This window comes from Microcebus murinus, chromosome 1 (assembly GCF_040939455.1).
Source record: "Microcebus murinus isolate Inina chromosome 1, M.murinus_Inina_mat1.0, whole genome shotgun sequence".
Lineage (NCBI taxonomy): Eukaryota > Metazoa > Chordata > Mammalia > Primates > Cheirogaleidae > Microcebus > Microcebus murinus.
Genome location: NC_134104.1, coordinates 155358189 through 155374622, shown reverse-complemented (window position 1 = coordinate 155374622; position 16434 = coordinate 155358189). Strand labels below are relative to the sequence as shown.

Below are 16434 nucleotides of genomic sequence, written 5' to 3'. Positions count from 1 at the left end.
GCAGAAGTGGAAGGATCACTTGGGGTCGAGGTTGTAATGACCTGTGATTGTCTCACTGCACTCTAGTCTAGGTGACAGAGGGAGACCCTGTCTCTTAAAAAAATATATATATATATTATATATTTTTTCCTAGAAGATGCAAAATCTGGAAACTTCTTTAATCAGTGTCTTCCTGTCTTTATCAACTGCCAAGAATTTTATACTCAGGGCCATGTCCACCTCAACAGTAAGGCTGACTCCACAATTTCCACCTTGAAAATTGTTTTAAACAATGTTGTTGGGCCATCTTTCATAGTGACCATGAGTATTTTGGCAGTTAGCTGAACTTGGTCATTTTCTCCCAGGAAAAACTATTACATTTAATGAGATTCCTTGCTGTATTTCTGCAAGATCAACAACTCACCCCAAAACATTTCCCTCATATTTAACCAGAGCCTAAACCCTGTTGGAGCCTATTGCTAACTATGTTCCTTAGAAATAGTACCACATTTTCTGTTCAAGGGAGACTGCGGTGCAGCCCCAAATACAGACTTCAAGGAGGCTAACCCATGAGTGTTACATTTAATCCAGGAAAAGACAGAAATAAAAACAAAAACCCCAAAATTTAACATGTTCATGTTTCCTACCATTACTCCACCACCTACTCTAAGAACCCCAATTACTCCTATATGGTAGAAAAATGTTAGAGACCTCTGGGAGAGAAGAAATTATCTTCCACTGGGGGCCAAAAGACTTCATGAATTTAAATATGTCCTTTATGCCCCTCAAAAAGGCAAACAAACTAATTAGAAATAGGACAATATCTTAAGACACTCCATCCAAGGCTGCTATAATAAAACAAATTATTCCCTGCAACTTTGGGAATAACACTCAAATCAAATGTATGATACATCTCAAATCCTACTCAGAGAGCACTCTACTCTCTTAAAATAGACTATAATTTATGAATATTAGAAGAAAAGCAGATTAAAGCATCTGCTCAATATTGACATGCTATTGTCTCAGAAGAGCTATCTGTTCTACCTCTAGATGTTATGTGTGGTTTAGGTAAAGACGTCCAAGGCTACAAAGACTACCAACCAAAACCCACCAATCTGGTAGTTCTCATTTATGAATAAAGTGATGCCTTGGGTTGTGCAGATATCCCATACTCAGATCTACAATCAGATTCTATACCCAAAAATCTCAAGGAAAGTTAGCATACACGGAGCCCAGTAAAAATCAATGATAATATTAAAACTTCCCTACCAGGGCTACAAACTACCACTAGCCACCCTTGCTAACTTAAGGGGTTTCAACAAAGAAGCTCAAACTGAAGAATGAGCTAGTTTCCACGACACAAAGTGAGTTACATCTTATGTGTCTGGAAAGCTGACTACCAAAATGAAAAAGGCTGTTAAATTAAACCACTTAAATCCTAAAGTCTTGCTTTCAAAACAATACCAAGATTCCAGTTTAAAGTCAGCAGCAAACCCTGAAAAGTGACTAATCCCAACCAAGCCTTGAAAAGAGACTTATACTTTAAGCCACTTAAGCCACTCTTTCCTTCACTAGCTGACAGAACTAAACCTCAAACTTCCCTCAGACATGAAACCGTAGTACCAAATTGCTCCCCCAGTCTATAGGGACCTTAAGCTATCTATCACTCCTCCAAGAATCCAATGAGCCCCTATTTTGGAGCAAGCACCTTATCAACTGACAAGGTTAAAAATATATCACAACCAAAGATAACTTGTTCATTTCTCTTCTCAAGGTACTTAGCCAAGTTTTCCATTCCCAGGATCTACAGCAAGGTAATCACTCATACGAGAGGTAATCCCTTAAAATGAAGGTGTCATAAAACACTCATACTTTCTATAAGAATTTCCTACTCAAAGTTTTTGGGGTAGAACATGTAAAAAAAAAACTCTAGTTCCAGTAACTCTCCCCAGGCTCACTGATCTTTCCAGCATCAAATCATGGAATTCAGGCCAGGCGTGGTGGCTCATGCCTGTAATCCTACCACTCTGGGAGGCCAAAGCGGGCAGACTGCTCGAGGTCAGGAGTTCAAAACCAACCTGAGCAAGAGTGAGACCCCGTCTCTACTATAAATAGAAAGAAATTAATTGGCCAACTAATATATATAGAAAAAATTAGCCAGGCATGGTGGCACATGCCTGTAGTCCCAGCTACTTGGGAGGCTGAGGCAGGAGGATTGCTTGAGCCCAGGAGTTTGAGGTTGCTGTGAGCTAGGCTGACACCATGGCACTCACTCTAGCCTGGACAACAAAGTGAGACTCTGTCTCAAAAAAAAAAAAAAAAAAAATTAAAAAAAAAAATCATGGAATTCTTCCCTAGACCAAAGGGTCCCTCCACTGCCTCCACATGACTACCGCAGCCCTAAAAAGTGTCTCTTTGGTGGGCGGATCTTTTGAGCTCAGGAGTTCAAGACCAGCCTGAGCAAGAGTGAGGCCCCGTCTCTACCAAAAACACAAAAAATAAGCCAGGCATGGTGGCGCATGCCTGTAGTCCCAGCTACTTGGGAGGCTGAGGCAGAAGGATTGCTTGAGCCTAGGAGTTTGAGATTGCTGTGAGCTAGGCTGACGCTATTCCATTCTAGCCTGGGCAACAGAGTGAGACTTTGTCTCAAAAAAAAAAAAAAAGTCAGGCCATGATGGTAATCCTAGCACTCTGGGAGGCCGAGGTGGGTGGATCGTTCAAGGTCAGGAGTTTGAGACCAGCCAGAGCAAGAGCAAGACCCTGTATCTACTAAAAATAGAAAGAAATTAATTGGCCAACTAAAAAAATAAATAAATAAATATATGTATATATATGTATGCATATATATATATATATATAAAATAACCCAGCCGGGCATGGTGGCACACGCCTATAGTCCCAGCTACTTGGGAGGCTGGGGCAGGAGGATCTCTTGAGCCCAGGAGTTTGAGGTTGCTGTGAGCTAGGCTGACGCCATGGCACTCACTCTAGCCTGGGCAACAAAGTGAGACTCTTGTCTCAAAAAAAAACCAGGCCGGGCTCACATCTGTAATCCTAGCACTCTGGGAAGCTGAGGTGGGCGGATTGCTCAAGGTCAGGAGTTCGAAACCAGCCTGAGCAAGAGCGAGACCTCATCTCTACTATAAATAAAAAAGAAATTAATTGGCCAACTAATATACATAGAAAAAATTAGCCGGGCATGGTGGTGCATGCCTGTAGTCCCAGCTACTCGGGAGGCTGAGGCAGTAGGATCGCTGAGCCCCGGAGATTGAGGTTGCTGTGAGCCAGGCTGACGCCACGGCACTCACTCTAGCCTGGGCAACAAAGTAAGACTCTGTCTCAAAAAAAAAAAAAAAGTAAATCAGCTTGGGTAACACCCCCGCAAGAAAAAAAGAAAAAAAAAATCAGCTTTATTTGTCAGTTTTGCAACATTTTTTTTTTTTTTTTTTTTTTTGAGACAGAGTCTCACTTTTGTTGCCCAGGCTAGAGTGAGTGCCATGGCGTCAGCCTAGCTCACAGCAACCTCAAACTCCTGGGCTCAAACGATCCTCCTGCCTCAGCCTCCCAAGTAGCTGGGACTACAGGCATGTGCCACCATGCCCGGCTAGTTTTTTGTATATATATTTTTAGTTGGTCAATTAATTTCTTTCTATTTTTAGTAGAGACGGGGTCTCGCTCAGGATGGTTTCGAACTCCCAACCTCGAGCAATCCGCCCGCCTCGGCCTCCCAGAGTGCTAGGATTACAGGCGTGAGCCACCGCGCCCGGCCAGTTTTGCAACATTTTATTGGAAATAATTTCCAAATTACAAAAAAGTTGCAAGAATAAATAGTACAGGGAAAACACTCATATATCCTTTACCCAGATTCAACTACTGATAACATTTAGACCCATCTACTTTATCATTACTCTCTTCCTCCCTTTTCCACATACATCAAATATTTTTCTAGGCCATATGAGAGAAAGCTGCACACATCATGGCCCCTTACTTCTGAAAACTTCAGTGTGAATTTTCTAAGACTAAGGATGTTTTCTAAAATAATTACAGTATCGTTGGTGATTTAGTGGCTAGGAAAGATTAAGAAAAAGAAGGAAAAAAATTAACCATAATAATTAACAACTACAATGAATTTAACATTGATACATCACTACAAAAATCAAGATACAGAACAATTCCATTATGGCCCAAAATTCCCTCATTCTTCCCCTTTATAGTCAACTCTTCTCCCAATAACCGGCAACCAGTATTTTCTATCCCTAAAATTTTGCCTTTGCAAGAATGTCATGTGAGTAGAATCATACAGTATGTAGCCTTTTAAAAAATTGTAATCAAATACACATAACATAAAATGCACCATTTTAAAGCATACAATTCAGTAGCATTAAGTACATTCACAATGTTATGCCACCATCACCACTACCTAGTTCTACTAGAGAATGTTTTTATCACCCCAAAAGGAAACCCCATACCCATTTATAAGCAGTCATCTCCCATACCCCAGCCCCTGGCAACCACCAATTTGCTTTCTGTCTTTATGGATATGCTTACTCTGGATATTTCATACAAACGGAATCGTGGTACAATATGTGGTCTTTTGTGTTAGGCTTCTTTTATGACGTTTTCAAGGCTCATCCAAGTTATTGCATGTATCAGTATTTCATTCCTTCTTATGGCAGCGGTGTATATATCCTTTCGAGCCTAGTGACTTTCATCATAATGCCTTTGAGATTCACCTATATTGTTATGTGCATAAGTAGTTTCTTCATTTTTATTGCTGAGTAGTATTCTACTGTGTATATACACATCAGAGTTATTTTGTCCAGTTACCAAAAGATATTTTACTCTTGATACATTTTCCAGGAATATAATCATATAACTAAAGGTAGTTTACAATTAATGGGGTTATAATATATTTGCAAATGGCAAATGAAAAACTCAAATATACAGAACATGCATAGGTCCACAATCCCTTATTTGCAATTCCAAAACCCCCAAGTCCCTTAAATATCTGAGTTTCTTTATAATCTTTAGTCTTAGTGAGAATATTCATACATTTTGCAGAAGTATTATGTCTCAGTACATATTCCAAGGAAATATAATTTAAGTATCATTTATATACATTTCTATAACCTGAAAAATTCGTAAATTCATTTAACCCTACAGGTTCTGGATAAAAGTTGTAGCCCTGTACTTGTAAAGTTCTAAATAAGACAAAATATTAAATTAATGTATTACTAGAATCAGTGAACAGGCATTAATCTTTTCTCTCCATTACAGACCAACTCCCAACTACATCAACTAAAAGGATAGACTCTACCCCCCCACAATCACCCTCTATTAACAATATCCATCCTGCATGATCTCTGCAGGTCATCACCCTTTCCACTAAGATTTACGTTATGGTTTATTTAAGAGATGGAATCTCACTATGTTGTGCAGGCTGGCCTCAAGCAATCCCCCTACTTCAGCTTCCTGAGCAGTTACAACTACAGGCACACACCAACATACCTGGCTACAACATATGACTTTTTTTTTGAGACAGAGTCTCACTCTGTTGCCTGAGCTAGAGTGCCGTGGTGTCAGCCTAGCTCACAGCAACTTCAAACTCTTGAGCTCAAGTGATCCTCCTGCCTCAGCCTCGGGAGTAGCTGGGATTACAGGCATGTACCACCATCCCCAGCTAATTTTTTCTATATATTTTTAGTTGTCCAATTAATTTCTTTCTATTTTTAGTAGAGACAGGTCTTGCTCTTGCTCAGGCTGGTCTCGAACTCCTGAGCTCAAACGATCCACCCGTCTTGGCCTCCCAGAGTGCTAGGATTACAGGCATGAGCCACCGCACCTGGCCAACATATGAACTTTTAATAAGTAAAAGTTAAAGTTCTCAGAACATCTGATTGTTTCAAGACATATTCTTCAGCAGACACATAAGACCTAACCTGCACCACTCTGAATCTTAGATTACTCTTTAATGTTCCTCACCTGAGAGGAAATCACAGCTGCTTTCCACACATCATAGATATTTATCCATTCCATGCATCCTGGAAACCTATTGAGTGTCAAGCACTGGGGAAACAGAAGAGAACAAGAAAGACAAGGCTCCTGCTGTCACAGAGCTAACTCTCTAGTAAAAGAAATAAGATACACAAAACCACTGAGAAAAATATCAATGATAGATCTAATGCCAACAAACAAGGATATGATGAAAATTATTAAGGAGTGATAGGATGGTGAGACAAGGCCTCAGAGAGGTGAAACTGAAGCTAAGAACTAAACCCCCAAAGACAAGTGAGGATCAAAGTTGGAAGAGCAATGCAAAGGCCCTGATACAGAAAGAAGTTTGTACTGGTCAAGGACTAGAGAAAAGCTTAGTGGCTACAGCAAAATAGGGCTGGTGGAGAGCAGTACAGGATGAGATCAGAACAGTTAATGGCCAGCTTATAAAGGCCTTTCTAAGTCAAAACAAGGAGTTGGAGATTTCTTCTGAGACAGAAGCCATTAGAGAGTTTTACACATAGGAGTAAGATGATTTGATATTTTCAAAAGTTCACAGAGATGTAATATAGATAACGGAAATGGTAACCCAATCTTTTTATTAAAAAAAAAAGAAAAACTATGTATATATGTTAAATATACTATCACGTGATATAATAAAATGCTAAGATTGCATTTACTGAAGGTGTTTTTTGGTTTTTCTTATACCATTATCCTGAATGATTTCACACATGTATCAATGTCTTTGGTCTTGCAATTATGATTCTAATAGCTACTAACAGCCAACAAATATAAGAACTTCCTATTCAGACCCTATATGTTAATATAATTTTTATTCTGCTCACAAATCTGACAATATTAGAAAGTCAATGAGCACTAAGGAAACTCGAAAGTCTGACTGCTGCTATTTAAACATGAAGATATCTCTTCTTTCCTAAATATATCAATACTTAATGAAAGCACAGTTCATTAAACAAGACTGAAGCTAGGTTATTACCCTGTGAGTTAAAAAGCATCCCCAGTCTGTGAAGTCTATTTTTAGTTCCCAAAGAAAGCATGTATGAGACACATGCAAAAAATAAATGTAACAAAAGTGAGGTGTACAAGAACAACATAACTACTCTTAGTCATGTTTCCACAAATTCAAGGTTAATGTTTTTAAAACAAAGAAATAATTAGCTTTCTGTAATAATGCTTCTGAATTTGTTCTCAAATTACATGAAAAAATTATTTCTGGACTTACAAAGATCATATTCTTTAAAGCATAAAAATTTATTTTTGTGGGTAATTTTCCTCTGCAGAACCAATGTGAAGAAGAAGCTATCTAGTTAATACAAAAATTTTACTCCACGGTAAACTGTTTAAAAGTAAATTACTTCCTCAAAAATATGACACATTCTTACTTGAAGATTTCTTTAACTGAATTCTAAGTTCTGTGAAAAGACTAATGTTCTACTTTCTTCAATTTAAAATTCCATAAAATAGGTCATCTAAAGATTACCTTTATTTTTAAACCATTTCTTATTATGTAGTCCTAAAAATATTGGTCAAAATCTTGAGTGCTTGACATTTCACTTTTGACTGCTTTTTCTATAGTAAGATTTAAAGGAACTGGCTAAACTTGGCACTCTGAAATACAACTAGTAGAATATTCTGAAAAGTTTAATCTGCAGTTCAAACCACAGAACAGATGTCAAAAAGAAAGCTTTTCTGGATCTATTCATGGATTTCAACAAAATAGCTATTGCAGAACTCTGTTCTCAAAATAAGACTTTAAATTCAAGAAACCACCAATTTGTACAATTTCTCTGAAAAGTTGTAAATTTCACTCTAAGCAATGAAATGCAAAATTTTACATACAGCAAGTTAATTAAATCCTATCAGGCTCAAGTGTAAACATTTCACCACTGTGAAGATCATAAAGAGCAAGATTATTAATTTAATTATATTAAATATATTCAGGGACAATTGCTGCAACACTCACTTTATATCTCACAGGCACTCAGAAGAACTGGAACATGCATCCTCATTGCCCACATGTGGACAAACATCCACAAAGAATCATAGCTAAGACTAAAGCTGGTTGTTATTTGAAGGCACCAACAGGAAGCTTCTGGAAATCTTATTTGTGATTTCTTTAAAAAAATTTTGAATAGCACATGATGCAAAGATCTGACAAAGACGCTTCCTAACTCAAAGCCACATGCATGTCAAGAAACTCACCTGTGTTATACTCCTTCAACTCCAAGTTCTTCACAGGCATGCCATCAGGAGTCCGAAAGGCGTTAAGAATCTGCAAAAAAATGGTATTTACATTAAGGATACAAAGCATAGTCAAACACTGAATATTGTATTTTCCCTACTGGCTTTTATTCTACATAATTTAAAGCTATGATTACTTTACAAAGGCAAAATTAAGTCATGAACACTTTAGGCATTCAAAAAATGTTGAATGAGAACTTAATTATTCAAATATTCTCAAGTATATAAGAAAGGCAGAAGAGCATAATTTTCAAAAGCTCAAGCTCTGAGATCAGTCTGTCTGCATTCTAACCCTCCTGCTCACTTGCTGTGTAACCTCTTACAGTTTCTCATCTGTTAAACATAAAAAGATGCACGCGCGGTGGCTCACGTCTGTAATCCTAGCACTCTGGGAGGCCGAGGCAGGCGGATTGCTTGGGGTCAGGAGTTCGAAATCACCCTGAGCAAGAGCGAGACCCCATCTCTACTATACATAGAAATAAAATTAATTGGCCAACTAATGTATGTAGAAAAAAATTAGCCGGGCATGGTGGCACATCCCTGTAGTCCCAGCTACTCGGGAGGCTGAGGCAGCAGGATTGCTTGAGCCCAGGAGTTTGAGGTTGCTGTGAGCTAGGCTGACGCCACGGCACTCACTCTAGCCTGGGCAACAAAGCGAGACTCTGTCTCAAAAAAAATAAATAAATAATAATAATAATATATATATATAAAAACAAAAACAAAAAAACCGATGCACTGAGCTCATTATAGTCCAGGCCTATAGCACTCCCTCATCCTGGTCAGTTCTTTTACCTATCTTTAACCACTTCGGTACAGTGCTCACCGGCAGCGAAACCTTGCCCACACCCGGCACTCATAGTCTGTACCATAGTTTGTGCTGTGCATTGACGATGAATCCGTTTTGCTCTTGTGTGATGAGGAAAGCTTTAAAGCACTGAAAGCTTGTTTTACTTTACAAGCAGCTTTACTTGTAATGTAAATCAGAATAGGTAACATATACATATATGTTTTCATTACGTTATTTTTAAAAGTTCACAATTTTATTTTGATAAATGAAAAATTAGAAAAGTCATATCATGGCTGTCGGCTAAAGTCGACACTCAGCTGTACGCTTTCGTATAATGGCTGTTGGCTAAAGTCGCTGTGTGCGTTCATCTGTCGCTATCGACTATAGTTGACGCTGGGCTGTGAGAGTTGATCTGTGGCTATCGACTATAGTCGATGCTCATACCAAAGTGGTTAAATGGACTGTTCTCTCACTGCATTCGGGCTTGGGCTCGAACATCTATTCCTCAGTGATGTCTCCCATGACTACCCAGTCTAAAACATCCCCAATCCCAGTGACACACTAAACCTCTACTTTGGTTTTCATGAGAGCATTTATCACTGCCTGAAATTGTTATCCTCTTTTTGCTTGCTTTTTTATTATCCATGGAGGCAGTGACTTTATAAAATTCACTGCTGTATCACTCAGTACCTAGAACAGCACCTGGCACACAGTAATGCTTAATACTTGGATTGACTGAATTAAGAGTACCTGCTCATAGGATACTATAATAATTAAATGATCTAATACTTGTAAGTATCACACAATGTCTGGCACAAGGTAAGCACGGTTAGCTCTTGTTGTAGTATTCTGATACTACAATCAATTCTTCCATAAATTCAGCCATAATTTAGTCAGAAGACCAATTCTTCCATAAATTCAGCCATAATTTAGTCAGCCAATTCTTTGACATTGGGCAGTTAAGCAGTTTCCAGTTTTTACTATTATAAATAAACTGCATCTTTATGTATGTATTCTAGAAATAATGTGCCCTAAAGGATGATTATCAGGTCTGAACAGAATAATCATTTGCCATAATTTTTTTTTAAATAAATCTCACTTAAGTACATGTATAATTGGTGATACCTGAGCAAGCACTATGAATTATACCAAAGGCAATTTCCTGGTTTAGATATTGTACTATAGTCATACAAAATATCAACAATAAGGGAGGCTGGGTGAAGGATACACAAGACTTCTAACTATGTTTCTTTGTACCTTCTGTATATCTGTAATTTTGCAAACTAAAGAGTTAAAAGGCCGGGCACGGTGGCTCACGCCTGTAATCCTAGCACTCTGGGAAGCCGAGGCGGGTGGATTGCTCGAGGTCAGGAGTTCGAAACCAGCCTGAGCAAGAGCGAGACCTCGTCTCTACTATAAATAGAAAGAAATTAATTGGCCAACTAATATATATAGAAAAAAAAATTAGCGGGGCATGGTGGCACATGCCTGTAGTCCCAGCTACTCAGGAGGCTAAGGCAGGAGGATTGCTTGAGCCCAGGAGTTTGAGGTTGCTGTGAGCTAGGCTGACACCATGGCACTCACTCTAGCCTGGGCAACAAAGTGAGACTCTGTCTCAAAAAAAAAAAAGTTAAAAAATTTTTTTTTTTTTGTAAGAGACAGGGTCTTGCTCTGTCATCCAAGCTGGAGTGCAGTGGCATGATGTAGTTCATTGCTGCAGCCTTGAATTTCTGGGCTCAGGCAATCATCTCACAACAGCCTCCCAAGTAACTGGGACTATAGGCATGTACCACCACACCGGGCTAATTTTTTGTCGGTGGTGTTGTTAGAGATGGGGTCTTGCTATTTTGCCTAGGCTGGTCTCAAACTCCTAGCCTCAGGTGATCCTCCCACCTCAGACTCCCAAAGTGCCTAGCTCAAAATTTAATTAACCAAAAGGGAGAAAAAAAGCATATACGTCTTACCTCTTCTTTTGTGGCATTTTCAGGTACCCCACTTAATCGAATAAGCCTGCTGGGTTTCTCCTCACTTGGACCAGTCCTATAATCTTGATCCTTGAATTCAGAATGAAAAATTATCTCACAAATATACTTTAGTGTGCGATATGATATTCAACATGAAATATAGGTACTCAAGAACAAAAAGAAAATTATTCATATTATATGAAGATATGAAAAAAAAATCACAATTTCTTCTATTGTTCTGAGTTCCAAAATCTGACTTCAAATCATTAGAATATAGGTGAGCTAAGACCAAGGCTCACTGAAGGAGTCTTAAAATTATAAAGCAGAGCATTATGAAAGACAACATTGAATAGGACCTTTATATATTCTCAAAAAATAACACTAATATATTCTCAAAAAAAAGTATAATTTTCTTTTCCTGAATGAGCAAACATCAAAAAAAAAGAAATTTAAACTAGACGTCACTTATTAAAGATGCCTTCAATAAACAAATTTTAGGACAAAGTCAAAAGGTGTCATTTGAGTCCAAACTATACAACAGAATAATTCAGAGAAATCTGTATTTTTCACATTTATAAATCTATATTTTCCAATTAATTTCCATCCATTTCAAAAGTTATAAAACAGATTTAACTTTTTAGAAAAAGTCTATAACTAAGTGACCATATCCCCCAGTTATGCCTACTGTCCTGGCACAATTATCAATAATGTCCTCTTTTATTCTTGAAAGTACCATGATAGAGAATAAATTATATGGCCATCCAGCTCTAACATTCTCAAAACTCATTATTTGGTTAGCGTGTTATAGGATCACTGTCCGAAGTAACAAAAACCTAAATTGAGATGAGTAAAACTCTATTTTTAAAGATAATATTTTTATTGTCAAACTACAAACATAACCATTTAGATTATATGTTCAAGAAATGTAACATTTAAGTTAATTATATTAGTTGCAAGTTGGAAACTTGCAACATTTACATTACCTCCTCTTGACTGGGGAAAGAAAGACTCCTAAGTATTCTCTGAATGAGTTTAAATAAGAAAATGAGCCCTAAACAATCACATGGTGAGACTATGCAAGAGTTGCAAGAACAACTCTCAAAGACAGACACTTTCAAACTAAATTATCCAAGGGCATCTAAATCTGCACCATAAAGCAAAATAATGAATTAACATACATCAAAAATAAGATCTCGGCCCGATGCAGTGGCTCATAACTGTAATCCTAGCACTCTGGGAGGCTGAGGCAGGCGGATTGCTCAAGGTCAGGAGCTCGAAAACAGCCTGAGCAAGAGCAAGACCCCATCTCTACTAAAAACAGAAAGAAATTAATTGGCCAACTAAAAATATATAGAAAAAATTAGCCGGGCATGGTGTCACATGCCTATAGTCCCAGCTACTCAGGAGGCTGAGACAGAAGGACCGCTCAAGCCCAGGAGTCTGAGGTTGCTGTGAGCTAGGCTGATGCCACGGCACACTAGCCTGGGGGACAGAGGGAGACTGTCTAAAAAATATATATATATATGATCTAAGGGGAGGGCCCTTTCTCTTGATATTTACATTTCTACATTTCCACTCCTGAATACAAATTTTGCTCATCAATGGTTGTACATGGAGAGATCCAGAACTGAAAGTCCTGAACTCTACACTTCATCCTTTAGAAAAACCTTATGAAAACAGAAAAAGCAACCCATCCCCCACCAAATACCTGAAGGTCCTGTTGGGCATCTCGGGCAGTTTCGCCCTCTGGAAAAGACTTGCTCTGGCCATAGCCAAATATCTGGCTTCCTGGCAGCCTGTGATCCACATCACGGTACTCCATGCTTCTGTAATCAGTGTCTTGCTGGCCAAGAAAGTCCAAACCACCTTCTTCTTTAAACAGACCAGCATCTGAACTCTGCTGTTCACCTCCAGAAAGTTGTGACTTGTCTTGATCTTGAATTGGACTTTGGTTGTTCTGAAAGTCTGATGGAGACTCATGTTCAAAGGCCACACCTTGTGTTTCTCCTTCTCTTGTTTCTGAATGCTCAAATTCTCCCTTCTGAATGCCAAAAGCAGGCCTTTCTATCGTATGGTCATGTGTGGATTCTTCTCTCTTGTTCACATTCATACCAGAAAGTTCTCTATCTTTTGTAGAGGGCTGAATGTAATCCAAAATATTTGGATCCACAGGGGGCATCTCCCTATCTTTAAATTCCATACAAGGTCCCATTTCTCTGCCCCTAAAATCCTGATCAGTCCTGGACCGGTGTCTACCTCTGAAATCTGAATGTGGTGTATCCCTGTCCCTAAAGTCTAGATCAGTAGTACCTGAACCTCGGCCTCTAAAGTCTACCTGTGTTCCATCTTTGTCCCTGAAGTCCAAATCAGATACATCTCTATTCCTAAAGTCAGAACGGGCCTGATCTCTGGCCCTGAAATCCAAATCTGATAAATCCCTTCCCCTAAAATTTGAATGGGATCCATCCTGGCCTCTAAAATCTAAATCATAAGTGCCCCGGCCCCTGAAGTCAGATGGAGGAGCATCCCTACCTCTGAAGTCAACAGTGTGAGCATCCCTGTCTCTGTAGTTCATATGAGATGTCTCCCTACCTCTATAATCCATAGAAGTACCATCTCCACCCCTATAGTCCATAGGTGGTCCTTCTCTATCCCGAAAATCCCCAGAATGTATGTCCCTACCCCTAAAGTCCAACTGTGATGAATCTCTACTCTGAAAATCAGATGAAAAATCTGCCCCCCTGAAATCATGTCCAGGTCCCTCCCCTCCTCGATAGTCACCATGCGGTCCGTCTCTAGCTCCATAGCTGAAAGAATGCTCCTCTACATTTGCAAAGGGAGGCCCCGAATGCCCCTGGAAATCAAAGGGAAGTGAATCTCTGCCAGGAAAGTTGCCAGAGTGTCTCTCTTGAGCATGACTCTTAAGGGGAGGAGGAGGATAATCCCTGTTCCACCCGGGAGCAAACCTTTCTTCTTGGCTCCCACTGTAGAAACAAAGACAGTGTTATTTATATTGTCCAGAGAGTTTGAAATCTACACACCAGCATATTCTTCTCTAATCACAGCACATTCTTCTGTAAACATTTTTTTTTTTTTGGCAGAGTTCTGTAACAAGGTCCTAGATCTGCAGAAAACAGCAAAGTTTTGCTATTTTAAGACGAAGTGGCGGAGTAAACTTTTATGCTCCCATTTCAGAACACGAGGAAAGTCAACACAAGGTTTTCAACATGACTGCTGCAGAAAAAGCTTTCACCCAGTCCTGCAACAGGGAAAATCCGCAATACCAAATAAGCTAACAATGGTGACACACTACAAAAATTTCCATTTTCTACAGCCAGGGAACTTAGAATTCCAAGGTCAACATGATGATTCCTATACATCAGAAAAATCAATGCAAATGATTACTGTAAATATCTTACAGTAAGTTACAGGAGGTGTCTTTCTCATTGTTGCACCCAGGGATAATGTTCCAAAATGTTTTATTACAGCTACAGCATGGACACCACCCAACCAAAATGGATGCAGACCCAAAAGGAAGAAACACTAGCTGTAAATCACCATAGGAATACACCAGTGTTCCTGAGCATACAGCTGAGCATCAGCCCTGGCTGCATCTAAATCCCAGTTCTACCATGGCTCTGCCAAGAAGTGCTCTCACCTGGGTCCTATTATAACTACCCAAGGGCATCACAGAAGGCAGCATGAATCATGCCACAAAGCATGTGTAAGTCATCTAAGCCAAGCAACAGCATCCAGGAGCTTAATGCTGAAAGGGACCTAGAGAGAGCATTAGGGCTTCAAGCATTATCCCCATGAACCAAATGAAGAATCTGATATTCCAGATTCCAATGCTTCATGCTAATTTTTCATGGTAATAAAATGCATTTAAAAAACTGGCATAGTATTGAATTCACATTCTCAGTTTACAAAACTCAAGAGATAAACAAGTGCTGGCCCAATCTTTCATACTGAACTTCTTCCCTTTGCCTAAAGTTCCAGGGCATTTTACATGTTTTGTCTTTGGTCAAAGATCAGGGAATTTAAGTAGGCAATTAGGCACCTTGGGGTCCTGGGTGGGGACACATGAAAAAGAAAAACATGAAATGATTTGAAGGGTCATCTGCTATTTAGCAGTAAAACAAAAGTATTTCAGTATCAATATCAGCTTAGTTCTCTTCACCCAGAACATACAGGTTCTATCATAAGACCCTTCTGTGCTCAGACTACATAACTACAGTAAAATTCAAGGGATGATCAATTCTGGGTCACTCAGTTCAAGAGAAATAGTTACACAATGTCAAAACATTTCTTAAACTAATAGATATTTAACAAAATTAACTTAAACACTAGAATGAAATGTATTTAATGGATTTTCAAAACATGACAACTTCCACTGGCTCCCATTAACATTAGTTATGTCTCTGTGGTTAATCATGGATGAGCAAGTTTAGATGTTCTTCGTAAGCAATACAATTTAACACTAAAAGTAAGATGTTACCACTAACTATGTATCTCCCATATTTAAAAATCATTCTAGAGTCCACTTGCTCAAGGCTTCTTGGGTGTGGCTCCAGGTAAATAATTTTTTTAGAAAAATAATTTTAAATTAAAATATAAATCATTCCAGACCTTAAAAAAAATCATTCTAGTCCCAATAATAAGCTTGCAGGAAGATTTAAGCCTCATCATTCTCATGGGATGAGGTCTGAAGTATCTAAATCTACATGTTTTCTGACCAGAACATATCCAACACTGTGCTTGAATAACCACCCTAAGGATTATCTTACCCTCCTGAATTAAGATCAAATAGATCTAGAGTAACCTTCTGTACTACGGTTCTTAGACCTGTATTTTATACAGACTAAGTAAGAAACTGTTTTATTAATATAAAATAGCAGTGGCTATGAAAATGATTTTCAACCAAACAAAAACAAATTTAAGAAGAAATACAAAATCATTTTCCTACAAGATATCTTTTTCTGGTCTAAATTAGTCCCCCCAAAACAAATGCTATATTAACTATGTCTCCCTCCTGACCAAAGATCTTAAAAAATAGCATCTAATGACTTACATTTAAACTAAAATTAAGGTGGTGAAATATACTTTTTACTAAGTTTAAACAGGTCAAGGAAAAAATGTTCTGAAAATAGAAAAAAAGTTATCTAAATAGAGATAAATTTACCTAACATTTCTGAATACTTATGTTAATTCTATTAAAAATAGCCTTACTTCCAAAAGTATGTCCATAAACAGAAGTAATAAAAGGACAGATTAAAACCTAAATATTTTAAAATGTTAAAGTACAAGCCCACTATATCGACTAGGGGTCAGCAAACTTTTTCTATAAACAGCCAGATAGTAAATACACTGGGCTTTATGGATTGATTATACAGTCTCTGTCACAACTATTCAATTCTGCCATTGTAGCATGAAAGTAATTATAGATAA

The 16434-nt window shown here is 38.4% G+C and overlaps 1 protein-coding gene across 10 annotated transcripts in view; it reads right to left on the bottom strand.

Annotated features, from left to right (window-relative positions):
* Window positions 1-16434, bottom strand: part of RBM6 (RNA binding motif protein 6) — a 122926-nt gene that overhangs the window by 87662 nt on the left and 18830 nt on the right. For 8 of the 10 annotated variants that reach the window (XM_076007876.1, XM_012771325.3, XM_076007879.1 and 5 more), the window contains 3 exons: window positions 12695-13970; window positions 10987-11076; window positions 8197-8266 (listed from right to left, as the gene is read on the bottom strand). The exons of the other annotated variants lie outside the window; for them this stretch is intronic. In XM_076007876.1, the coding sequence (XP_075863991.1) occupies window positions 8197-8266; window positions 10987-11076; window positions 12695-13970 (1436 nt within the window). The remainder of the gene's footprint in view (window positions 1-8196; window positions 8267-10986; window positions 11077-12694; window positions 13971-16434) is intronic. 10 annotated transcript variants of the gene reach the window in all.